The 22935-nt window shown below is 43.1% G+C and overlaps 1 protein-coding gene across 1 annotated transcript; it reads right to left on the reverse strand.

Annotated features, from left to right (window-relative positions):
- Nucleotides 1-2015: 2015 nt before the first annotated feature.
- LOC128940888 (phospholipase A and acyltransferase 1-like) lies at nt 2016-3982 on the reverse strand. Its single transcript, XM_054282680.1, has 4 exons — nt 3827-3982; nt 3176-3386; nt 2714-2982; nt 2016-2332 (listed from the first exon to the last, which is right to left on the reverse strand). Exons 2-4 carry the CDS (start codon nt 3291-3293, stop codon nt 2210-2212), a joined length of 510 nt encoding a protein of 169 aa, XP_054138655.1. The 5' UTR covers nt 3294-3386; nt 3827-3982; the 3' UTR covers nt 2016-2209.
- Nucleotides 3983-22935: the final 18953 nt, after the last annotated feature.

Raw genomic sequence — 22935 nt, forward strand, 5'->3', positions numbered from 1 at the left:
CTGTTTAAAGTCTGGCTTGTGTACCAGTTAACCAATACCAAACCCACAGAGGATGTAAATGGCCAGTGCAAACAGCCTGGTGTAAATGCAAAAAACTTTATAGCACCAACTTGATGGATTAGATTTACATTACCCCACCTACAAACAGAATGAAGAGGACCAGGTGAGGCCCTTGAGCCAGGCTCAGGGCTGTACAATGCTGGGGATTCCCTGTCTTGTATTGAATCAGCCCAGGTTTTCATCCTCTGATTTGCACCACATTCAGATTGTTTAATGTCCTACAACTTCCATTCTTTTTAGGGACACACTGTGCTTGTGCTGGGTGTGCCCCACAGCACAGGGCTGTTCTCTCAGAGGTTGGGCAAAGAACAGCCTTGACTCTATTCCATGGCAACTTGAGCAGGTCTCAAGTCTTGCAAGCATTTCCTAGAAACGTTCAGAAGTGCAGAGTGTAGAAACTGATGGATTTTGCTGCTTCTCCTCACACTCTCACCTTATGGTTTGGGCTGTGTTCCGCCAAATCCAGTCAATGCACCCACCAGGCTCCAAGAAAAGGCAGCTCACAATGAACAACATCACCCTGAGTGCAAAGAGATGCCTGCTACAGCTGCAAACTTCTGCAGTTTGGGAAATGTTGCAGCTTTCACAAACAGCAAGACAATTCCCCAGATAAAATAATGCCAGTTCTCTTCATTGTAGGATGAAGTAGAGATGTGAGAGGTCCATATGCTGCCCTCACACGGTGCTCACTTGTCAGCGTGTGCAGAGAAAATGCTCTGAGAGCAGGAAAGTTCAGAAGTTCTGCATAACCACCTCAATAGCTTAGCCATGAAAAAAGTTTCAATTCCATTTCCAGGAATCCAGAAAGGAGTTTCCCTTTCAGTTTGATTGTAATGTGTTTCCCTGTGTTAAAACTAAGAACTTTGTTCAGATGTAATAACAAAGGGCAGTACAAAATACAACTGGATACTTTGCCTTGGCTACTTCAAACACTGAAAAACTGCTGTTTAAAAGAGCAATGAATTGATTCCTTGTTTTGCTTTGTTGCATGCAAAGCTTTTGGTTTACCTACTAAACCAACCTTTTCTCAAGCCACTGGTTTTTTACTCTTCGGATTCCCTCCCTGATGTGGATGCCAGGGCAGTGAGTGAGCAAGTGGCACCTGGTGCTTTGCTGCTGGCTGGGGTTAAACCTGGACAATCTGTTCAGAGCAGACAAAACCAGCCAGGCTCTCACACACAGCTCTTCTGCTCTCACCTGTCCCTGCAGGCCAGGCGGTTGCCTGTAACAAAAGCAGCACAGACTCTGTGTCTCACAGGTGGGATGCAGCTCACCTGCTTCCAAACACTCAAGGCAGATGCTCCAGGTAAAGGACAATCGAGCACACTTAGCCTGAAGAGTTTTCTTCCAAGACCATGCACACATCAGCTTTGTGACAAGGGAATGGTGTGGCTCAGTACATTTGCAAACTCTTTCTAGGCAGGGAAAAACCATGCAAAACACCATCATGCCAAAACCAGAGCACTCCTGTAGAACTCTGTAGGGTACAGCTTATAAGACCTGACCCTCCCTCCGACCTCCCAGGAGTTTCTCAGTTTAAGCAGCACAAGTACAGACTCAAGACACTGCACATGCCCTGCCTGCTCCTTTGCAGACATTGCAGCCAGGGCTTTCCTACCTACTTGGACCCCCAGCTGGAAAACCCTCAGCAGTACTTTTTTGAGTTTTCTGGAAAGTTGAGGTTAAAATCACAGATATACAAAAAAAGCCTACAGGAACCAACTGATGAATAGGGATGAAAAGCCTGCACCAGTGCAAATGCGCCCAGACTACCACAAAAATGAAATAAAATGAAATGAACTAAAAGTAGAAATGGCAACCAGGCTAGTGCTGCCAGAGGTCACTTTAAATGGTGCCAATCCTGACTTTTTATTTCTTAAAGATATAGCAGGAAAAACCAAGGCTGAACAGTTGAACTTGGATGCAAAGTTAGATAAAAGAAGATTTTCGGGCAATCAAAGTTTGTATTTCTGACAATTTATTTAATTAAATATTAATTATTTATTGTTATATTAATATTATTTAATGATTACAGCAAAGGTGGCACAGTTGCTAGGAAGCCTTGATGGCAGGTGCAGCAAAAGCTGATCAGTGAATGCTGTGGCCAGGAGATCCCCCTGCCTTGCTCTGAGCTCTTCCTGACAGCCCATCAGTAGTACTTTCTCTCTCTCTTGGATGAGTCCCCAAACAAGCCCTTCACAACAGCAGTGGCAAGGCCAGCAAGAAGGATACCTCCTACAGCTGCTGTAGTACCAATTACTACTTTTGTGACCTATAAAAGGGAAAGTAAAACACACATTGGAAATACAAGGAGCACTTATGTTTACCCCCCACCCAGCATGATAATGGAGAAAAGGCAGGGATATTCAGGGTAAATAAATCAGTGAGAGCCATGTGCCCCATTATCAGAAGGGGCAGCAGCCAGGTTTGTCCCCCCAGGAGGTGGCACTCAGGGAGAGGGCACTGCCAGGGTGCAGCCAGAGCACAGGGACCCTGCAGGGGCAGGGGCTCTGGGGAGGCAGCGCTGCTTTGGAGCCCACGCCTGGCACTGGGCTGTGCCCTGCAGGCTGCAGGCTGTGTCCCAGTGCCCGGCTCACAGCCAGCAGCCAGGAGCTGCTCTGGGAGGCACCCAGGGCTCACCCCTGGCACTCACCTGGTCTGAGACTCCTTCTCCGTAGCGAAGCATTGTCACAAAGTGCTCACAGTTGCTGGTAAGCACATCATATGGCACCTCCCTGTCAATCCATTGCTCAGCACGCCGGATGATCTCCTTCACAGGGAAAGGAGTGCGGGTGCGGTCATACTTGTTGTTGACACGCCATTTATGATTTTCCACCACCACCTTCAGGAGCTGCTTCTTCACCTTGGCCTTTTTGGTGAATACTGATGTGGTGCTCACCAACAGAGATGGGGCTCCTTCATCTGGGGAAGTCAGTGAAGAGATAAGGCAGGCAGATCGTCTCTGGCCTCTCCACAACCTCAGATGGGTTTCCTCTGCTCCTGGACAGGTCATCTACACACACAGAGTCTACCAGCAGCAGCACATGGAGGGAGACAGGGCTCCTGGGGCATCCCAACACGCACTCTGCACCTCGCCAGGCGGCACAAGCCTTACCTACAGGTGTGACGTTGATGACATATCCGTCCCCAACGTAGAGGGCCCAGTGTTGGTAACCTGGCCGGTCGATCTCGATCAGGTCCCCGGGCTGGGGGTCGCTCCTGCCTTCTGCCATGGCGGGCTGGCGCAGTGAGGCGGTGCAGGTGCAGCCGGGCTGGCTGAGCGCAGGGCAGAGCGCAGCGGGCAGGCGAGGGCTGTGCAGGGGCAGCTGGCGGGAGCGCAGGCACGGAGGGTGTCAGCGGCGGGCGCCGAGGGCAGCGGCTGGCGGAGCGGGGCCGGGCCGGGCCGGAGCCGGCTCGGGGCCGCTGCCGCCCGCCGGCGCAGGGCGAGGCAGCGAAGGGCGCCGCTCGCAGGCAGCGCATCCGCCCGGGGCCGGGCCGGGCCGGGCGGGCGTCCGGCTGCTGCCGCCGTGCCCGGCTGCCCCCGCCCGCCCGCCCGCCGTGCCCGCGCTCCCCTCCCGGCCGCGCTCCGCTCGGGGCTCCGCCGGCGCCGGGCCGGGCCCGCTCCGCTGCCGGGACGCGGCTCCCCGGGGCTGCCCGCGCTGCCCAGCCGGGCCCGGGCCCTGCGGCACCTGCGGCCGCCCGGCAGAGCCTGCAGGGGCCGCATCCTGCTGGCAACGCCCGCTCGCATCCCCCGAGCCCCGCTCACCCCGACGCCTTTCCCGCTGCTGCCGTGCTCTTTCCCGGCCTGCTGCTCCCGCTATAAATAGGATGAAGATGGCGCTTGCTCCGATCCTGTCGGGCTCACGGGCGACGCTGACCGAGAGCTACCCCATCCGTCTCCTATTCCATCTCGTCCCGTCCCACCGCCCCCGCCTTCTCCCGCCCACCGTCCTCCCATCCGGGCTCTCCACTCCCGAGATTGTTTCGAAAACCACTGGTTCAGTGGAAATTCCGATCCTGTCCCCGAGGAGGACGCGCCATTGCCACTTTCCCGGAGCCTTCCGCAGCTCCTCGAGCCCCTCCAGCCGCGGGGTGGCTCCGGTCCCGCTCGGCCGAGCGGTGAGTGAGTGAGCACCCCTCAGCCGGAAACCTTTCGAGAGAAAAATGGGGTGCTGCCGTTCTACTTCTTCACCGTGATGAGAAACAGAGGAGGTGGAGCTCTGAGTGAAATAGTTTTAGGGCAAAGGGATTTTTAGGATGTGTTTTTATAACGTGGCCTGTGCATTTCCTTTGGGACAGCAGAGGAATTTCATGATTGTGCCCTGCCAGGGTCCCGGTCCAAGAAATAAGCACAGCTGAGCCCGTACAGCCATCTCCTTTACTGCTGCTGGCACAGTGTGCTAAAACTAATGAGAAAAGTGCCCTCTGGGTAAGTTGAACTAAGCAGTATTTAAAGCCTTGCATTTCAGAAGTCAGGCAAGCAAACTGGTTGACATGAAAGATGAGAGCAGTGGAAGATTTGCCATCTTTCTGTCTTCCAGTGACATTGTTAATTCAGAGGAGCATTGAACAACAGTTCTACTTTCTGTATCATCCCCTTCTTTAAATCTGAACTATTTGCAAAGATTTGCTGTGGAAATTTAATCACCAAGGCAATTCTTGTTGTATGGAAAAAACCCCAAACATATACAGGGAAACCCAGATATCTGCTTTACCTGGGCACAGCAGGGTCCTGTTGCTTGGGGGAGCCTGGGCTGGGATCCTGCAGGGGAGGGACTGGCCTGTGCTCCCACCCATGGGTGGGCAATCACAGAATTATGCTGTGGCAGGCACGAGAGTGCAGTAGAAACTGCCACTGTACAGGCAGCAAAGATGGTATTATAAACACAGTGAAATTCCAGCATAAAGTTGACAGTTCATTTGTGCACAAGTAGGCTTCTCTCACTGATTCATTTTTGTTGTGTAATGAGGTTGAAAGGCCCTTTCTATTCATACCCTTTCCAAAATAGATGTAGCCTGTGTGTATGGACAGCTGCTGTGCTCTTGAATGGACCAGAATAACCTAACTCACCACGGAGACTGCAAATCCTTCTCTGGCTAACAGTGCACATGAGTTTAGGGACACAAGGGAAAGGAAAAAGGGCAATTAAATAATAACAAGCATTACGGAAGAAAAACCAGCAAGTCCTGTTAAGGAAACCCACCTGTCCAACCATCCAGGACTCACTCTGGCAGTCTCACTTGCTGCACTTGAGCTGGGATTGAGGCCCTGTCAGAGTCCCTTTGAGGTGCTCCCCTTGACTCCCTGTACACTTCACACTCACACATCCAAAGTTTTCTCACCTGCACAACCCCAGGTTTGCCATAGCAGAATGTCAAACATCTGGATCCTTAAAATAAATTAATCATGGTGCAACAGCAAAACAGCAGCTTGAGCTTTATGTCTCAAAGCTTTACTCATAGCCCTGCTAATCTGTTCTGGGCTTGGACAAGGCTCAGGCAGTGCTTCAGTCCCTGAGCTTTGTGAGTGGTCTGTCGTGGGGTGGGTCTCACACACAGCATGTAGGTAGGCATTGCTGCAAATGCCTTTGGTCTCCTGATGTAGGGCAGTCCTTGGTATGGTCTGGGGCTGAGTTGATGCAGAGCTCCTCTCACATTCATCAGTGTGGCAGCTTCTGAGTTTGCAAAGACCCCCATAGAGACGTTATGACACGATCTCATTCTTCAGAAAGTTTTTGTTAAGTTATGCTCTTATTTAGTCCCCACAGACTGGGGACTGATGACAAGCCTGCTTCTTGTCCCCTTCACTCTAAGAGGAGAATGGAGTTCATCCTTTTTATTCCATGTGTCGTCAGGCTAGATCAGTTTCTTGTTTCTCTCCCCAGCTGGACATGCCTTGCCAGAAGTGGGATAAAGAACTGTGTCCATGTTGGTCAACTAATCCCCTCCCCATGGAAGGATTTGGGTAAGATCTCATGAAGACCTGCCTGGGATGCTGTAAATAGTTCATAGAATCATAGAATGGTTTGGGTTGGAAGGAATCTACAGATCATCCCATTCCAATCCCCTGCCATGGGCAGGGACACCTTTCATTAGACCAGATTGCTTCAAGCTCTGTCCAACCTGGCCCTGAACACTTTCAGGGACAGGGCATCCACAACTTCTCTGGATAACCCATTCCAGTGCCTCTCTGCCCTCATAGTAAGGAATTTCTTTCTAAGATCTAACCTAAACCTACTTTCAGCTATCTAACCTTTACCTACTCTCTTTCAGTTTGAATTCTGACCACATCAGCCTATGGTTTGTACATCTCTCCGAGGTGTGGATGTCGTGTTGTGCAGCACATTTGTGCCATCAAGATCTGTCTGCAATTTATGCTTTTCAAACTTCCTTTGAAGACAACAGAGTCTCTTACATCAGTTAGAACATATTTCATTTTGGGCCTACAATGTAAGATCTGAGAGCTATTTTAAATGAACAATTACAAAGGTTTTCAACAAATGCAATGATAAATTTATTATTATTTCTTCTCAAAATATTAGAAATATGATTAAAATACAGAGTAAAAGTATGACAAATTATTAGGAATAATATTGTTAACTATAAATGTGCATTTGAGGATTCATTTTGATCAAATGCACTGTTCACAATGCAGCCATAATCTTGCTCACGTACTCTGGCATCCAATTTGTCCCTGGACCCTTTCAAAGAAGAATCCCTTGTTATAACAACTGTACCCACATTTCTCTTCGTTCTGTACAATGGGGGGGGAAAAAAAGAAAAAAACAACATATTTTAATTTCAATTCTTATTTATAGTGAGTGATCAAACAATGCTGTGAGCATGAACAGAAGTGAGTTTTGGAGAAGCTAGAGTTTTATGATAAGTGATGCATATGCCCTGTGTAAAAGAAATGGGATGTGTTCACTCTTGATAAAAAAAGTTAAGTTTTCCCTCACATTCCTCAGAAGAGATCCCCAATGCTATGGCTCCTTTCTGCTCTTGCAGGTATGTGACTGATGAGAGTTTTGAGGTTTACAGGTGCTAAAAGAAGTGTCTTTGCTGAATGTAGCAAAGCTGGGAGAAGCCTTACCTGAACAGGTACACTGCAGAGGAGATGAGAATGACAATAACAACTACTCCTGCCACAACTCCGATGACAATGGCAATGGTGTAGTCGGAATCCTCTGTGCCAGGGTCTTCAGCTGAAGAACAAACAAGAGCCTGTCACTGAAAGCTAACCATGCTGTGAACAGAAATGGTTTTTTTCTCCACCCTTTTCTGTCTGTTTGTTATTTTTTGTGTTCTCTGTGGCTTTCTGGAGTGGTGTCAGACCCAGGTCCTGTGTGCTGTACCAAGCCCTGCTGTCCTGCTTTCTGGTACCTCTCCACTGGATTTCTGACCCTTCTCTCTGCTTGGATGATCACAGGCTCTCACCCACTGGGTTACTAACCTACATCATGAAAATGTAGAGCGAGCCCGGTTCTTCTCCACAACAACATCCATTTTTGAAAATGATGTGTTTAATGAGACAGAGAAATACAGAATAGTTTTATTACCTATTTTTTCAGCCTCACAGTTTAGTCCTGTGTAGAGTTCTGAACATTCACAGAAGTGGAGAGAGGTGCTGTTGGAAGTTTCAGAGCAAATGCCATCATTTTTACAAGGATTTGGCATACATGGGCCACCTGGGAAAAAAGGAGAAACACTTGACTCTCAGATAATCCAACCCTGAAGAGAACTATTCTTGTTTAGACTATACTGACTCCAATGCTGCACATCCCCTGTATTTTAGCATGTTTCTTGTATCTGATAACATGAATAAGGGAAAGAAACTCTGTTTCTCCAGTGAAACAACAGAGCAAGATCCCTTGCATGGTTTTCTTCTGTACACTCCCTCTTGCAACTATCCCTAACCCAATGAGGCTCTTTAAAGTTAGTCAAGACTTCATAGCATTAAAGACAATGTGATAGCAGTTAACTCACTCCTGTAGCATCCACGAGTGTAGTTTGAAATGTCACAGATTTCTCCAGACCCACACACTTCATCAGAGCAGAAAACAGTGGAGCTTTCTGTGCACTGGCATTTCTGAGAGCAGTCATCAGTGGTGAATATTTCTCCAATCTGGAAAAACAGGAGTTAGATGTTAAAAAAGATCAAATAAAATCAGCCAGAAAAAAAGGAATGTAGCCCTGGAACCCTCATTATGCTCTCTCCAATGCTTTCCTGATAAATGGCAATAGAGCAGATAGTTTTTTTAAAGTAGTTTGTAAAAAAACACAAAGCAAGCAGCTTATTAATGCAGCTCTCTGAAACTTGAGGATGGCCCAAGAAAGAAAGCAAAAGAAGAGTTTGGGGAAATCTATCCCCAGGCAGGGTACACGTGCAACCGAAAATAGGCAACTGTTGCTTGGGATGAATGGCAGATGGATCACATCATACCTGCAAGGCAATGTGGAAATGCTATCTGCCGTTTCAGAGGGACACCAAGAGATCTTGACCTCCCTTCCCTTTCTCCAGAAACCAGAATTTTATTAAACAATTTCTCTTTCTTTCTAATGTTTCTACTGCAAAATTACATGCTGAGGATTATGAGGAGATGGTCAAAATAACTAACAAGAGAAGATACTGCTTAGTGGGAGCTGTCTGACCCACAGAAAGACCGTACCTCATAGTATTTGTTAAGGTATGTGCAGCCACACTGTTTGTAAGGCACGCATTCAAAGCCACTAAGAACATAACCAGGGAGACATTCACAGCCTTCAACACAGGGGGATTCACACTCAGAGGGGCTGGTCAGGTCGTTGCAGGATGCTGGACATGCAGACATGCATGAGCTGTACTTGCTGTTGGGAGGACATGACATTCCTGTAAAAATAAGGAGTCCAGTTACACCAGGCTGCTGTGTGTTACTTCCTTACAGAATTCCCTTTCTGATCCATTGTGTAGGAGGCAATATGATAAATACACACACACAGATGTGCATGCATATATAATAGCTCTGAAGTTGTAAGTAAAGCACTGCAAAGTCAGGAAATGCATCATCCAAGCTATTTGTATTCTGTGCTCTTGTTCCTGGTATACACTGCTCTCAAAACAACTTCTCACATGCTCAGAGTTGCCATCCCTGCAAGTGCTAGAGCTGTTCCACAACTGTGGGAACTGTGTTTCACCAGAAATACAGAGTCATCTAACCATAGCAGACACAGGGAAAACATGGTTTGATGAATCCCCAAACTTAAATATAAAATGAGGAAAAATATGTTTGAGATGATTATAAGTCTTATTTCAGCATTTTTTTAGTCTGAGAGTTTTGAGTTTTCAGTTTAATCTTTTCTTTTAATCTTGAAATTTCACAGGCAAAAAAAAAAGGTAATTAGAATATTTTGTAGATTTAAAGAGAGTGTGAAATTAAATGTTTTGCCTTCAGATTTGTAGCTTGTGATAGTCTCCAAAATGGAAACTTTTTGTCCCATTTGGAATGGGGGCATCTTTTCACTCAAAAAACTTCTGATGACAGGGAGTTGACAGCTCTGATTTCCAAAGTATCTCTCAAAGCTGGGGTTTAAATGCAAAAGTCAGCATAGGCCACAGAGGAGAGGCCAGAAAAACAAGTGTGCTTAACTGTGAAGAGTGAGTGAAGTGTGAATCAACTTGTTTTTATTCCCTGAGAAGATATGATATGGGAAAAGGCTTAAACTTCAGATTTTAAGAGTCCTGTAGGTAGAATCCCTACTTTCTGTTTCTTTCTGTGCTTACCACAGTCTGTCTGCTGCCTCCAGCCATCCATGCTGACTCCTTGCTGCTGACAGGCCAGCACATATTCCTCCAGACTGCGACACAAGATCTCATCTCCTTCCACACAGCTATCAAACAGGCAGCTCCTATGTGCAACATGAGAAAACATTAATTCCCAGGACATTTGTTATTGGTGGTTTCCATCTGCTTCTCTGCCTGACTCTGAGTTGGTTTTGTTTTCCAACAAAACTATCTGGCTGACAGGAAGCAGAGGAATACCCCAAGCACTCCAATACCTGATTGGAAAGATCAGGTCATTTGTTGAACAGCTGCTGTTGCTATGTGAGGCGTCCAAATAGGATCATATAATCATTAAAGCTGGAAAAGGCCTCCAAGATCATCATGCCCAACCTTTAACCTAACTCTACCAGGCCCATTACTAAACTGTGACCCTAAATTTAAAGTTTTCCTCATGTGCAATCTAATAAAGTAATAAACAGTTGCCTGACTTTACACATTAAGTTCTTCTTTGCCCTCTGCTTCTGTTACAGGATACATGTTGCTTATACAGCACTTTTTAGTGCTGCTAAGTCTTATAGCTTATGTTAAGAATATGGATAGTGGTTCATTTTATTTGGCTTAAAGTACTCTAACATTCTTCTCCCAGATAAGAGGGACTTTGGGGTGAGCATTATCTGTCTTTAAATATTAGGCACAATTATGTAACTAAAGAAAACTGGCAGCTACTTGGCTAAGTTATGACTGATGATGGATGAAGCATGAAAGATGAACGTGGGGATGAATACAGCTCAGACATAGGTAGGTTGGAATTGTATAGGTAGGAGGCAGAGCAACCTTGAAACACAGCAGAGGGAACTTTCTTCAAGATACCAGGTTAGTTAATCTTCACTAATCTGGTTTTTGTACTTCTCCGTGAAAAATTCAAGAAGTATCACCGTCAGCTTTAGCCTTTGGTTATAGCACAATACAAATTTTATGAAACTAGAACTGCTACCCAATAGACCCTGGTTCTAAAGTCTCACTGAATGTGGATGAGAACTGTAAGCATATTGCAAATTCCAGGCTTAACACTGCTGCTTTATCTGGTTGGGAAAAGAGGAAAACTGCTTTGTAGAACTAGCAGAGAAGTGAAATTAATAGATGAAAGAAAGATAATCACAGCTATTTAAAAATAAATAAGGGAATGTAAATATATCAATAATGGAATCACCGGGTCCAGTTGTACAAAGACACTTACTATCCGCAGCTCCTATTAATAGCCTGGAGACTCCAGATGACTGAAGATAGTTGTTGGCAGAAGCTATTGCCAAAATTATTTTGGAAATGGGGAGAACAATTATGTCTGGAGTAGACACTTACGTGAAATAGAAATCTGGTTGGACTGCAGAATGACACTTGGCAAAAGGACCATTCAAGTCAGTCAGGATTTGACACTTTGAAGTTGTGTTTTGCTGCTCCAGCTGATTTTCATTGCAACCTTGGAAAAGCCCTGTATCTGGTTCCTCCTCAGGTTCGTTTTCTGAGTTGACATCTCGTCTGTAAATGAAGTCATCATGAAATCATCAGTGTTCTGTGAGCATCCAGCATTCATGGTGCAATGCTCTGAGCAGCACTGCAAGAATACTTCTGCCTTGTGGTGTAAATGTAAGTTTATTTATCTTTCATGTTTTATCCTGAATGAGAAGGAGATATAGCAAATCAAAGATGTCCTGGAACACTTCCTACCATCTCAGAGATTTATGGATATTTAAAGTAAACAGGATATCTGTAGTTATCTCTTTGCAAACTCTGAATGATACATGTCTTATCCATTGCTTCCTCCATCCAATCTATTCAACAAAAGTTGAATGTTAGTCAGAAGGATGCAGCTGGAATAAAGCCCTATTTCTTGGATATATGCTCACTTTCACTGAACAACCCACTGTACGCCTGAAATGCCTGAATTTTCCTATGGGCACAGACTCCAGAGCCCCTTTATGATCAACATTGCCCCATATACTGTCTGCTATTATAGCAGGCAAAATTTTGTAGTCAAAATATATCCAGACAAAATATATAGCCAAAATATATTACAGTTCCATTTATATGCTGAAAAAGTAATGTGTTAATGGATAACCAATTTCCAAAGGGCTTTCAAAGCAACAGGGACAAAGGAAGGAAGGAAACCTCAAGGAAACAAGAAAAATCTTTTTCAATGTTATGTATGGAGTAATTAGCACAGAATTTTCCTGACCACAAATATTATGCTCATGCACCGTGAAAAGAACGTCCTTACTTTTTGTGTACTGGCAGAAAACAAAGTAGACAGCCATGAAAGCAAGAGAATCATACTCTTCAATAACCTTTTATGGGAGGAACTGTGAATTTATGTTGATGGATTTCAAAGCTACCTTTGCGCTCCAGAGGAAAGACTGACACTGAATCAGGATTTGCACTCGCTCAGGCCCATCTAGCACATGTATTTATCTCTTTCAGGAACCATGAGCTTGGCAAAGATGTTATTCATCCCTGTGTCCTGACAGTTGTAATGGCTGTGACTCCAAAGAGGGATACTGAACTGGAGTCATGCACTGACAGTTCAGCCCTCTTTTGGCCAAACTGATAGTTCACCTTAGTGATGAGCAGGAAAAGCCCACACACACAAACAATGGGAAGAAGAAAGATAAGAGAAATGAGACAGTGTAGTTATTCCTAGAGGTTAACTATGACTTAATTCACTCACTTCTAGTGGTAGTGCTTACTGTGAATATTAAATAGAAAATCAAGTACCTGAGGCGAGAGCTTCTTTTTAGAGGAACTTTCCAGCTTTCACCAAATGTATTCACATTCCTCACCCAAACACCATCTGGATTTTTGAAGTCATTTCTGTATCTCCCATCAAAGTCACCACACAAGCCTTCCACTCTGCTTCTGTAGGTGGTAGCCAGCTTTATGTCTAGGCAAAGTCAGAAGGAAAAAAAGCTGTTACACAGAAATTGTTGCCACTGAGTGTATGGAAGAGGTAGAAATCATGCCAAGTGCCACATGTCATGACTCAGATTGCAGGTGGTAATGTGACATGGGTTTAGTATGCAGCATAAGAGCATAGCCCTGAACATACCTGTTCATACAGGTATTCACAGTTTCTGTGCTCTGCAATGTGGATAATGAAAAAGTAATTTTTCACAAGTTTTTATATAACATGAGATCGCTGCCTGGGTGCTCTTAGAGCATGCTGCTTACTGCTTTGCGACAAAGGGAATGCATTACCCACTTTTTGCCCTTCACTTACAGTCCACTTGATCACTGAGAAATGGAATTTCTACAGACAGACATTTGCTTTCTGCACTTGGAATTTCAGGGTTTGGAAAGATGCCCATGTAAATACAAAGCCTGGCACTTTCACCATGCACTCAGAAACACTACAGCTATATGCTGTGGTAAATCAGGAGTAGCTCTGCTTTGAACAGAGGAGGTACCATGTGTCCAGCTGACATGAGTGACTTGTGTATAGGCCATGGGAAGTCCTGACAAACACTGAAGAATGGGATTATCTGGAGTAGGCTTGAGAGGAAGCATGCAAAATGATACACTCACAGTCTCTAGCTTCAGGATCTCAGTCCTACAACTCCTCTGGCTGGGTTCAGCTGGCATGGGGCAGATCCAGATTTTGCCCCATCATCCCAATTAACAACTTGAAGTGATTTGCTGTTGTTCTTATCATTCAGACCTTACTTAACATGAAACAACTATATGACAGTCTGACTCTATATCTCACTTCTCCTGGTGGGATCCAGATAGAGAAATGCCAATTTTATGGGTTTTTTTCTTGTTTCTGGGAAGCACTTCTTTCTGGTATTTTCTGGTTATTTTCTGGTATTTTATATAACAAAAGACCATAAGAGCAAAGAGTGAAGATTTCAAGTTTTGCCTTGGGTCTAGACCTCCTCTGGAATGAGAACATTTTTGGGGGCTGAGCAAAAATATTCCTGCAAAGTGCAAAAATGCACTTACCTGCATTCTGGATGCCATCAAAGCTCACGTATAAGCCAAAATCTGTCTCCAGGTAAATTCTTGTTAGCCTCTGATATATACGAATACCTTCATGAGGTCGAACAGGGGGCCTCACTCTCACACCATCCAACTAACAAGGAACGAAAAAATTAAAATTCATTATAAATAGGCCAAATTAAAATCTGATTTCTGTACAGGTCAATGATATAATCCAATACTTCTCTGGTTTTATGATAAATATATTGGATAATATAACAGCATTTATTTTTTTAAGTTAACAAAATCATGTATTGTGGAAAGTGATCTGAACACAGTACTTTCATATCATCCAAAGAAATATCTATTATTTAGCTAAAAATGTAATATAGCAGCTCTGTATGCTCCTACACACCAATAAAGAGGAAGAAAATTAAATTATCCTAGCATAAAATAAACCTTTCCTTACCACTGATAAAAATTGGTGTGGCTTTATTGTAAGCCCTGGAATATTTGGGGTTTCATTGCTAAAACTATATCTATTGATTTATTTGTTTGATGTAGAATTGTATCTCTCATAGCTATGGAGAAAAAAGACTCCACACGACTGAAAATCTCATTTGTGGTGGCCTCACGGCACTGTTGTAATAACACAGTTCACTTTAATACTTTAATTAAAAAAAAAATGTCCATCACTCAAAAATGTTTTACTCCAAGGGAGGGCCTTCCTTGTGCTCTGCAGTCAGAGGGGAGTGACTTACCAGAATCTGCTTGTTGTGCCTGAATCGCACTGTGTGGTTGTAAACATTGATGAGCATCTCTTTCAGGTAAGTAATGTGTCGACTTCCAAGCAGAGGATAGTTCATGCCCTCAATGCTGAACTGTGTCAGAGTGTCAGGGAGGTCAGGGGTGGTCTGAGCCAGAATATACGTGTATTTCCCTTGGAAGTGGTGCACCAGCCTGTCAAAGGTGATGTAGTGTGGGTCGCCCATGACCTGACATATCCCAAAACCTGCAAGGGAAGAAAGAGCTTCATTACTCTCCAGTCTGAATGTGCATGTGCCAGATGGCATGCCTGGAGTGGTCCAAACTGTTAGATTAAAATGATTGCTGCTAGCATGCAGGTCTGAAAGCAAAGATGGGTGCTCAGGGCTTGCTCTAGTGAATAGAAACTCAAATGGAGAGATGGACAGAGAAACTCATTCCTCTGCTGAGAACCACTGTGAGCCAACTGAGCTGAAGCAGAACATTAGGGTTTATAGAATTTATGGAGACTAAGTTGTGCTCATTGGCTCTCTGCAGAGGAATGACTGACACAAGCTCAGCTTGAACTGGCCTAATAAGAGATGTTGTTTTCATAACCTCTGCCATGTGTTGTTACATAATTGAAAAGCAATGTTTAATTTTGGCTGACTCAGTGCTGTCACTGATTTCTTCTGAGGTTACTAAACTGATAATTGGGTTTACAAGATGTAACAATCAGATACAGAGATACAGTGACTATCCTCTATGTATTCTCCTGGACCACTGAGCACAGAGTAAACCATTATTCCAGGAGCAAGGCATAGGAAGGCCTATTAGATTACATATCCTTAAAATTGCTGGGATGCCTCTGCTCAGATATTTTGCCAAAATGAACCAGGGACACTGAATTTGCCTTATGCTTTTGTATTGATCCTCAATAGAGTAGGACTGATGCCGTACTATTCTTCAAAACTGAAGTGTAGGGACACTATGCAACAAGATCTCTCCTAATCAACCCAACCTACCTAGAGAATATGGGATTAACTTTGCCTAGCCAACACAAATGTTGAATGAAAAGCACCAAAGTCCTCTGACTGGCCTATCATATATCTGTCCAGACCTTCTCTGTCCTGGTTTTGCTTATTGGTTTTTGATTTGGTTTTTTGGTAAACATGCAATGGAAAAAACAGGGTTATTGTGATGAGATTCACAAACTGGGTTCAGTAGATGCAGTGGAATTTTTTTAAAACAAATTTCAGTCAAACTAGTCAGACTGAGCTGTCAAATTTCTAGATATAAGTAAATTATACCCAGGTATCCATTTCCGTCTACAAATTCTCTACATGGAATAGGAACCTTCTGTTATGAGAACTGAGATCTTTTGTGATTCGATAACATGTTGTCAAGAAAACAGTCAGAGTTTCCTTCTTTCCCAGTGAAAGAATGAAATTCCATGAAAGAAAGTATGTACACCCACATCCTCCCTCCTTCTGCAGCCCTCAGGTGAACCCAAGTGAAGACCTGCTTGCACATACTTGTTGGATTGCACTTGTGTTTTCCATCTTTGATCACGCAGGTTTCTCTAGAATCACAGCTGTAGCTCCTGCAACTGATGACACCGTTCTTCTGGCACTGGCATCTTTGGGTGCAGTGTGGAGTTAGCCATGTCTCCCCAGCCTGGACACAAGTTGTGTTAAGAATACGTTATCAAGGTGCTCAGCTTTGCAGTGCAATGGAAGTTCAAAAGCCATGGGTGTGGACACTAGCTGGGTCCAACCTTGTCCAGTTGGCAATTCCACAGCTGCTTGGTTAAGTGTAGTCTCACCAAGAGCCTGTGAGAGGGGATCTCAGTCCATTTATCTTACTGTCATCAACATAAGAATTTGAACACAAAACTGGACTAGGACAGACTGCCTGAATAATTCTGAACAATTGGCAGTTTTAAAATAGGCCTCAGGTGCAAAGTACCAAACAAGCTTCTGTATCTCCTAATACCCAAGGCAGCAGCTTTTACTAATCAGATGACAGGTATTTAAGAGGTAGATCCTGAAGTCTTTGATCTCTCTCTCTCTCTTTCATATTAAGAGGGGCAGGAGATCAATTTTCTATAAGTTCTGAAATCAGAGATTTGCTCTTTAAACTACTTACACTGTAGTAATTGTTGTCATCATCCCTGCAGCCACAACTGCTGAGAGGCACACAGTTGCCATTGCTGAGCACATAATTATCATCACATTCACAGCCCTCTGTGCACTCTTCTGTATTCTCACAAAGGGAAGAGGCAAAAATGTCACTGCATGTTGATGGGCAGGGAGAGACACAGTCTTTGTAGTGGCTCCGGGATGGGCAGGGCAATGCTGTGGGGGAGAACAGAGCCAGCCTTATTAAATACATTTCCAAAGTGCACTGCAAACACTGAAAGCTACACCTTGGCCTATGGAATGGCAGTACAGAACTGCCTTTTAATAACTGATTTTGATCATCAGCTGGTTTTTTTTTGAATATGCTACTTTTAAAAACCTCAAACAACAAAACAACCAAAAACAGAACAAAAAATGCTCTCTGGAACTGCTTATTCAGTTTTATTACAGGTATGACTAAACCACATGGCTCCAGATTTAGTATTCCAGTTCAGCTCCAAATGCCTCTTTGGGCACTGCTAGAAATGAGACTCTTAAAGGCAAATTCCTTAAAATATTCAACCTTCCATTGATGCAAACCAGATGTAAATTTAGCTTAACTACAGACATGCAAGAGCAGCAGATATGTAGGTTCATCTAGCTCTAAACCCTATTTCTGCCAGTGACATGACATGCATAAGGGGACAGGTCAAGAAACAGTGTAACATGTTAGTTAGTCCAGTATTTTCCTACACTCATGGCAAGGAGGCAACCAGGGATTTCTGATGAATCTATTAAATATTCATCTGACTTGCTTTTTAACTAGTTAACTGTTTTGTCCTCCACAACATTATTTGATAATCCCACAGTGTAATACTAAATTGTAAAAAAAGATCCCACAGATAAAACCCCTCCACAATATCTTTACTAGTTGTTTTATCATTTGTTGTAGTTTTGTTGAATGAGTGGAGTGAAGCATATACCCTGGAAATTAATCTGAGAACAGGGTGCATAATTAATAACTGGGCAAATTAACAGTTTTTGTTCAAATCACAGTGAGTGGCATTGAGCCCTGTGTCCTAACACAGTATCCCTCTTTCTTTTGATCTTCTGGTTATATTATTTCTCCATTTTAGGCTCACTACAATATCTCATTTGGCTACCAATGCCATTCTAACTCCACATTAATATCCACAGCTTGTCTAGTTATCGCTGGGTTTATCTGAAGCTGAATACAGTTCAGTGGAGCAATGGAATTGTGATGGTAGAATTGTACTTTGTGATAATTTAGATTTAATTTTCTTTTACTTGTTCAATTAATTGTGCTATTTTTTTCATGCTATCAGTCATTCAGGTTTCAGGCTTTTCACTTGCTTGTGTACTTACGACAGAATGTGCTATTCCTCCATTTAATGGTGATTCCATGATTCTTGCAGGTGTCCACATAGACTTGAACTATATCACAGAGGGCAGACTTCATACCATCATACTGGCACATATCATAGATGCAGATCTCTATGAAGTCATCAGGGTTGACTAGGCTATGGCACACTTTGAATTTGTCTGATTTTAGAACATTGCACTGTCTTTCAATGACTTGTTTATTCTCAGCAGTGCAAGGAGGCTCATCATCTTCTCTTAAGTCTGGCAAACAACTGCAAGAAAGCACAGACACAGGCTGCTATAAGACAGACTGAAACTGAAAAGTTTCCTTCCAATGAAAAGTAGAAAATGCTGGAGACTCTGATTTCCTTCTGTCAATGGATGAAAGACTGAGCAGAAGTAGAGCTGCCTGACAACCCCCATACTGTGTCTGACACCTGTTACTCTCATTGAACTTGACCCTGACTAGAGGATTGACTTCAAAGCTTAACCTTGGATCTATCTCATCACTATAAATTTCTATGTGGTGACCTGAACTGAGCTCGGCTGACCTTAGCTTCCTTCTATGGGACTTCCCTGCTTGCCTGGCTCAAGTAGAGTGGGATGGACCCCGGCTGGTGAGACCACAGTTTTTTCAGCTGTGTTGTCACATATGTGTGTCACGTATGGCTCCCTGTCAGCCAGAGAGCAGCTGGCCCTCACCATTCCCCAGCACCATCATCTTGCTCTGGGTGTTGCCAGTGTGAAATAAACGGAGTCCACACTGTGGACTGCCCCAAAGACTCATTCTCCAAGTGTGTATGTAGATTGATAGAACAGCTGTGATTTTCCTGTGCAGTGGTTTCCTGTGGGAAAATCCTGTGGGGATGTTTTTTGAGCTACAAATTCAAGAAGAGAAAAGTCTGGTATACCATGCTTATATGTTACAAAGTAGCACAGTCAAAACAATTGAAAACTGTGTTCCTGAAGCAAGATGGGAGGTATGAAAATTATTTAACATTTTACCCCTTATCACTGTCTTTCTCCACTTCCCAGCTATTTCCAAACTGTGGGGCAGTGACAGTTGTACCATTGGTCAAGGACAGATCATCTTCACCATTACCATTGAAATTGCCACACATGCCATGCACCTGCAGATGAAAAAAAACCACATTCTAAGCATGACCTCTTTGCATCAACTTCCCCAATAACTTCTTATTCGTTGCCTATGAAATAATGTGACCAAATCACCATCACCAACCAATCCTGTGCCAGACATTTCAGACATTCTGACTGCACCCATGGAGAAACAGAACAGAAGTTACAGTAAATCTCTGATTCCCTAGAGCTTCAAGCTGTTTATTTCTCTAAGTTGGAAGTATTCCCCTAGACAGGTAATTTTCTTTAACTACCCCCTTGGAAGACAAAGAAACTGTTGTGAATAGAAAAAAACAGGAAGGAAAAAAAATACATTTGGTACAATAGAGCTACAAAGAAAGATGCAACAGCAAAACACATGAATAAAAGGAACTAGAAGTAAATGCACAAACCAGCAGTTTTGAAACAACTCCAGATGTTTGTATACTAAATCTTACCTGTGAGAAATAAGAGCGTGGGAGGGTGATTTCCAGATGGTGATTGCCATCAAATTTCACTATCACACCAAAGTCAGTTTCCACTACTATAAATTTGCCAACATTTCCAATGGTCACGCCTTGCAGTCGGTTCTGCACTGGAGTGTAGACTCTCTCGTTGTTCAGCTGAAGAGATGTGTATTTGTCAGTATGGACATTCTTCCATGAAAACTCACAGTCTCTATTACTAGCAGTGCTGAAAATTTCTCTGTGACAGTTTTACATTTCCACCATTGCATATTCCAACCATGGGTGGCAGGAATCAGCCTTTTAGCTGAGAAGGGCTGGGCAGGACTCATATGCTGTGCCTTTAACAGGGAGCTGGAAAGATCCCTGGTTGTGAGCAAGCTCTTTCTCACTCTTGGGGCAGATTCCCTGCCATGGCTCCCCATGTTTTTCTAGGCTGATACATTATGCCTTGCTCTCTATAGATGACTGGGTTGATAAAAACTGTTAAAGTGGGGAGTCTTAATTCAAGTATTTGACTTTAATTTAAGGCAACAGTTCTCCAGTCTGGAGGTCCTGGGTTTAATCTCTAACGTAAGGACAATAAATCACTAAACCCAAACCAGAAACCTTGGAAACTAGTGAGAAATTATATTTCCTCATGACATCCACTTCATGGGGGTGCCCACAATTGTTAAGCATATGCATATATGTTCCTTAGGACATATATGACGTATATTTTTCCTACAGCTATTCTAAGCGAGCTAATTTTAAGACACTTTTTGCCAGAAAAAGGAGCACCACCACCTACCAGGATTCCTTGGTTTTTCTGAAGGGTGATTCGTACACCATACATGTCTATGTAGACTTCTTTCAGGTATGTGGCCCCTCTTAGTCCTCTGTCTTCATTCTTGCCAAGTATGGTTATAGGAATGATATTGGTGGCTGTGTTGACAACCTCAACCAAAGTGTAGGTGCAGGTTCCCACAAAAGTGTACTTCATTCCATCAAAAGTGAAATAATGGGGATCTCCTACCACTTGACATATTGCTTGACCTGAAGGTGAAAAAAATAATCTAAGGATTTTGTACTGGATTTCACCATGGACTCAGGTGACCAAAGCAGTTTTCATTAGTATAGCAACCTCATCCTGATCCTTATTATGTGGGCAAACTTTCAGAGAGGCATCTCAGGTTCATGCCAGTGACATTTATTTGTAAATAAGAAGTTTCCAGAAAGCGTCTCTTAAATTTAACTTGCAAATTGTATACAAAAGGACAACTTGGCAGCAAATGAACTTCTGTATACGCTTCTATATGCTGTTGTAGCTATGTTTTATAGTATGGTTGAGAGTAATACAAAGCTTTTCTACTTATCTATATAAAAATACATAATTAACTGTATAAATACAGATGTAAATATAAAGTAAATAAAATTGCATCTATATACATCAATACATAATGCACTTGTCATTACCAGGCCCACAGAATACAATACTCACAGAAATGCAACCAAATGTAAAGCTTGCAGCACTGGTGATGTGGGACTTGAATTTTCATTATCAGGACAAACAGAATCCAAGAAACCTTGCAAACTTTTGGGCAGCATCAGTTTTTGCTGATATCCACTACAACAGGAGGGCATCTGTGCTTGCATGACAGAGCATCATGCATTTTCATCTCTTAACACTGGCAGCAGTCAGTTGGGACTTTTTGCCATCCCATATGAAAAGATATTTATAACAAAGCTAGAAGAAAAGAGGATCTACTGATGGAATTGACATTGGGGTGGTTTTCAGGCAGGACTCACCATTAGAATGACAGCCCAGCACACCATCCTGAATACTGCACTCCTCTTGGACCCCACACTCCCAGGATGTGCACTCAATGGTGTTATCTGCCCTGCAGGTGCAGCGCTCAGTGCAGGGGTAACGGGGGAACCAGCTTTCATTCAGCTACATGGGAAACAAAGGGTGTAGAAGTATATATTGTAAGATAAATAGGAAGGTAAAACCATGGGGGACATCAAATTATTAGTATTTGAATGTTCATGATATATAATCATTTGGGCGATTGTAGCCATGCAGTATATGGACCAAGAAAGTTGGCAAAGTAAGTCTATTTTGACATTATTAATGGTGTAAATATGAATTTGTAAATATAAATTACAAATTAAATAAATATGTAAATTATTAACATGGTTTTTCCCTCACAGTGGTAAAGAATGAGACCCCCTGTTTTTTGGTTTTTTCCTTTTTTTTCTTGAAATATCTGATGTAACTTGCCTGGTGATACTGGTTTTTTTCATCAACACAACCACAGTTGCTTTCTGTCACACATTTGTCTCCACTCAAAATATAGCCTTCCTTACAGAAGCAACCTTCCACTGGCAAAGAACTGCAGGAATCATCTGCTGACATGTTCAAACAGGTAGAGGGACACCTAGTACCACAGCTCTGGTAGATGCTGCCTCCAGGACAGGACATTGCTAGATAAAGAGAGAAGAAAAGATCACTCAAAAGGGCAAAATCATAATAAAGTTCTTCCTGATGCTTTCACTGTTTGCTCCTGAAACTATACAAAATGTCTGTTAGAAAGTCTGACAGGAGAGTGCTGAGTGCAAAACTTTTTCTGCTGATTTAAAGGCATCAAGTGACACAGTTAAGAGAATAGAAGAATATTTTTCCATACCAGCTGATATGTCCCCATTACTGTAGTTACTATTTGAACATCTGCTATATATTCCAAAATAGAACTAAAAATCACACTCTGTGTTTCACTGAGACTCCTTGCGAACAATATACTTTCACACCCCTCCTGCTTATGGTAGAATTGGGCTTCTATTGCTCAAAATGTGGTCCCCAGGGATAATGTTACATTTTACAGAAATCCTGAAGTATTTGCTCATTTCTGTTGTCTAAAAAAAACACAGAAAAACATGGATTTGGCTGGATTCTGTTGTAAATCACTACATATGATTCTCATTTAATTCTGTCCCTACAACAGGCTCTCTGAATCCTGTCAGACAATTACAGCTGACATCTCCAGTCATCTAGCCAGACTTCCTTCCCTTGGTCTGGACTTTAATTCATTTTTATTTGCATCACTGATGAAGAGAGCACTTGAGAGTCAATCTTTCTAATGTTACTGAGTTTTCTCTATTACTACAATGAAGCCATAGATATTTATGTCCTAGCCTATAGCCTCAGACTATGGAGTCTGGATGTCCACAGCTTTAATCTAATTTGGAGAGTTAAACACTCATTTCTTGTTCTATCTTCTTTTTATATAAAAATTCTCTGTGCTCAGTCCTCTTAGGGATGACTTACTGGGTGCTTTAT

This window comes from Melozone crissalis, unplaced genomic scaffold (genome assembly GCF_028551555.1).
Source record: "Melozone crissalis strain CALT ecotype California unplaced genomic scaffold, PUWL_Pcris_2 ptg000034l_1, whole genome shotgun sequence".
Classification (NCBI taxonomy): Eukaryota; Metazoa; Chordata; class Aves; order Passeriformes; family Passerellidae; genus Melozone; species Melozone crissalis.